Raw genomic sequence first — 4,341 nt, 5'->3', positions numbered from 1 at the left:
TCCCATGGCCGAAAGCTATGAATACACAATGCCGTTTAGAAAGCGGTCAAATGTAACAAATGTTATATTTGGGAAAACACTTTCTTAGTTATCCAAAATATAATTTTTTTTACATCTGACCGCAGTCTAAATGACATTGTGTATTCATAAACAAACCAACAAAGCACTATAAAAAAATCAGTTGCACAATAATCATGTTTCATATGTGTATTCTCATATTTCATATTTCTTCGTACTCTTGCACAATCGCATCCTCCTTTTAGACATGACATGTTTAAGAATAACGACAACGACGGTGTACGTCAGAATAAACGTCAGCAAACACGGGTAACGATGACTTGGTGATTCTCCACAGCATGGCCAGACTTGATGTTATCTTCATGTACACAGGGTAAGTGACCAGGTGACGAGAAACAGCAACAGTTATTGAAGAAAGAAAGGATACATACATGACATGTTTAACAATAACGACAGCGACGGTAAACGTCGGAATATTCGTCAGCAAACACGGGTCACGATGACCTGGTGACTCACCACTGCATGGCCAGACTTAATGTTATCTTCATGTACACAGGATTAGTGACCAGGTGACAACACTTTTGGAAGAAAGAAAAGACACATACATGACATGCTCCACACCTGTAACATAGTCAATATATTGACGTGTATGTATCTCTGATTTCAGGCCCCGTTGATCTCAATGCGCTCACGCACAAATACAAAAGACGAATGACGAAACCTTTTCAAATATTCATTGAAAGCTTTTTAAAGGCCCTGCTGTGTTGGTTGCGCTGTTTATTGTGTGGGACAATGTTGCCTGTTGTAATGTAAGTATTTGCTAACGCCCACGAGTTATGTACAGGCGACACCGCATTATCAGTGATTCATATCACTGCACAATCCACAGGTGTCTTTCTTCCAAAGGACCCCTGCGTATTTATTTACTTGTTACAGTGACACAAGTTACACAATTGACTCAAGGATGTCCCCAACAAAAGATTTCACTATTATGCGATTTCTCCTATGTGACGCTCAGAACTTACAAATCAACCCTAGTACATGCAGTACATTCTCTACAAGAGCCTGCATTCGTAAACTGTCATTCGGCTTGTCCCGTAATGACACGAGTTGGTCACGAATGCAAGAGCCTTTAGTTTCGAAAGTGGGCCCCTTGCACTTTCGATTATAATTAGGCTAGCAGAGTTAGCTCCCTTCTTGAACACCCCGATAATGCGGTTTCAGAACAAGTGAGTGAGCGAGTGAGTTGGGTTTATCAGCTAATTGGGGGTCGTCATGGTGATAGTTCTGGCAGGGTTGTCTCTTGTATTCTACCTTAAGAGAAGGAAGCACGCCATCATTTTACGGCACAACGCAGAAAGGTGACGACAATTACTAAATCCTTATGACAGATTTAATAATAGTTTACTGTAGAGACCATATTTATTTATTAGGTTACATGTTTGTTATCTGAGGATACCTGTTGGAAATTGAATAGAATGATAATCAGTTTTATTCTTGATGCTTCAGCCCTGACCCTGGCAAGCATGATGCCAAATCTTTCCCGCTTCTTCCTCCTCGACCAGTGTCGTTATCTTCTTCCACGTCAACATGTCATCATGCACAGTTCCCGGAACTTGGAGGTGTGCCTCCCGTCATCATTCGTCATTCTGTACACACTATCTATATACTCTACGGGGACATGGGTGGTCTATCTGCCTGGGGCGCGACAAAGCGTGTGCAGAGTTGCGTCCCTTGGGCATGCCAGAAACCTATGATCGAGCTTTCGAATTCCAGCTTCGTTTATCTGGACACGCGTTAACCCGAACGCTATCAGCATCATACCCGTGCCCGTGGGTTTCGCAAAAGCGGTAAACGTCTAGGTCCTTCGTCACTTCGGGCCTACCTACCTTACTAAGCTGACACTTCGGGTTTTCTCCTCACACTAAGCTGACACGCCATTATTTTGAATGTATTTACGTGTGTGTGTGTGTGTGTGTGTGTGTGTGTGTGTGTGTGTGTGTGTGTGTGTGTGTGTGACTGTTAATGTCTTACAGCCTCATATACTTGTCACAATATGGCTTAAATGCCAATATGTATTCTGATCTTAATTCACTCACTCACCCAAGTGTTCAGATCAGGAGGAACCTTAATTACAATTCTCCGACATGCTGGTACTCGTTACATTGTGATGTTTGGCAACCTCAACATGTTCAAACTAGCACATAACTTGTGAAACATGCGAATATAAATACAAATATCTAAACTGACATCTCACTAAAGTGAAACCTGATCATATGTTCATCATTACCATCTTTTCAGATCCTAACACATGGACAAAAGAAGTATTTCTGATATTGTCCCGAACACTGACACACAACTGGAAAACATTTATGCGGAATTTACCAGGTACATTGAAACTGGGATCTGGGAATTCAGTTAATTACCGGATATGTTTTGGGTCAGTGCTTCAAAATATGTCGTCCGAACATTTAATTTAACAGTAAACCCTGATTCAGAAGTATTTTACCAGCATTTGTGGAACGACAAGACGTGTATTTTGAAAAAGAAACCTTAGACACGTGGGATCCCAAATGCATTACGTTCTGTCTTTTGATCGTTTGTATAATTACCTCTGAAATGGTTTCAGGAGATACTGACTTCAATGCTAGTGTTCACTACAAGTGCGAGCAGGTGGAACTGGATGTCCACGGTGTCCCTGAGCAGGTGTATCAAGTCCTGCAGTGGTGGGCGGAGTCCCAGTATGGACCAGCAGTTTCAGTGGACAGCATCCTCTATACACTTCATTAAATTGGCGACTGTGAGGATATACAGAAGGAAATCAGACATAAATGTTCAAAACTCGCTAGAAGTAAACCCAAGAAGTAATATCGACAATAATGACGTCATGGTAGAAAGTGGGACAATAATGACGTCATAGCAGACAGTGGCTCGACAATAATAACACCATGGCAGAAAAGGGGCAATAATGACGTCATAGCAGAAAATGGGACACTAATGACGTCATAGCAGAGAGTGGGTCGACAATAATGACGCCATAGCAGACAAAGGGGCAATAATGACGTCATAGCAGAAAATGGGACACTAATGACGTCATAGCAGACAGTGGCTCGACAATAATAACACCGTGGCAGAAAAGGGGCAATAATGACGTCATAGCAGAAAATGGGACACTAATGACGACATAACAGAGAGTGGATCGACAATAATAACGTCATTGCAGAACTTTATCCAAAGCAGATCGTTGTTAACAATGCCAACAAACAATAAGACACACATACATGTTTCGGTCTACTGCTAATCATATGGCATGCATTTTCAGAGATACGAAGTTTTTCCGCACATGTTTGTCAATAGTTCTGAAAAAACGGCAGATATTCTGTTAAACAGAAACTGTGTTTACACTTTGACTTGAAGATAAATCGATGGCATAGGGACATGACTTAATCCCATTGTAGCTTTACTATAGTGACAGGCGTGTTTGGTCACCCACAGACAGTGGGAGGTGTCGTTTAGGCGCGAGTGTTTGCACTCATAATATAAGGGTAACGCTATTTTTCAGGGCATTATCATTTGCAGAAGCCCGAGGTCTTCCATTAGTTGAGAAGACCGAGGGCTTCTGCAAATGATAATGCCCTGAAGAATAGCGTTACCGTTATTATAGATAAAATGGATGGAATTTTGTATCAAATAAAAAGAAACAACAATATCGGTTTTGAAACATTTACTGCAATTAACACAAATGTCACTGACCCACTATTACAAATATGGAAACGTCATAGAACAAACCAGATGACGTCACTATTTAACGTGACGTCACCTATGCCTACCGTATGACGTCACCCAACAACGGACGTGATAATGGCCCGTCGTCAAGCCATATGAGGGCATTATCAAGTTACAGTGGCCCGCTGATTCTTGATAACATGCGGGCGGTTTACTGATGATTCTATCCATTTTAGCTATAAAAGAAATTATTTTCCATGTACTTGATGAATATTTGGATTATTAAATGATAAAATAATAAGTCTGATTTTGTTACTGTTCCTGTGTCAAACAGCTGGTGGATCCTCAAGGAGCTGATATTATGGTCATATGAATATTCATATAATGTAGTATGTTATAAGGGCGAAGGGGACACAAAGGAACGGGTTTTTTTATGATTCAAGAATGATTATTTTGGGCTTTTGTTTTATATATTTGGAATACATTTTTTTCCATATCTATTGTGTAACAGTTTTAACACTTATATATATTAAACGGAAAATATAATTATATTCATGGTCATAAAATACTCAATACACATTTTCAGTGTAAATACAA

The 4,341-nt window shown here is 40.4% G+C and overlaps 1 protein-coding gene across 1 annotated transcript; it reads left to right on the top strand.

Annotated features, from left to right (window-relative positions):
- The first annotated feature begins 1,241 nt into the window (after window positions 1-1,241).
- Window positions 1,242-3,589, top strand: LOC124112679. The gene is made up of 4 exons (XM_046472812.2): window positions 1,242-1,379; window positions 1,528-1,640; window positions 2,320-2,406; window positions 2,648-3,589. The coding sequence occupies exons 1-4, from the start codon at window positions 1,294-1,296 to the stop codon at window positions 2,806-2,808; spliced, it is 447 nt and encodes a 148-aa protein (XP_046328768.2). The 5' UTR covers window positions 1,242-1,293; the 3' UTR covers window positions 2,809-3,589.
- Window positions 3,590-4,341: the final 752 nt, after the last annotated feature.

The sequence above is a fragment of the Haliotis rufescens genome, unplaced genomic scaffold (genome assembly GCF_023055435.1).
Source record: "Haliotis rufescens isolate VD_foot unplaced genomic scaffold, xgHalRufe1.0.p SCAF_105, whole genome shotgun sequence".
Lineage (NCBI taxonomy): Eukaryota > Metazoa > Mollusca > Gastropoda > Lepetellida > Haliotidae > Haliotis > Haliotis rufescens.
The sequence above is the reverse complement of the archived record's forward strand: the minus strand, read 5'-3'. Positions and strand labels throughout refer to the sequence as shown.

Excerpts from the sequence above, each read along its gene's own strand:
- LOC124112679 (XM_046472812.2), top strand. The coding sequence starts at position 1,294 with ATGGTGATAGTTCTGGCAGGGTTGTCTCTTGTATTCTACCTTAAGAGA. Across the intron at positions 1,380-1,527 it reads TTACGGCACAACGCAGAAAG|CCCTGACCCTGGCAAGCATG; the intron begins GTGACGACAATT and ends TTGATGCTTCAG. Across the intron at positions 1,641-2,319 it reads ACAGTTCCCGGAACTTGGAG|ATCCTAACACATGGACAAAA; the intron begins GTGTGCCTCCCG and ends CCATCTTTTCAG.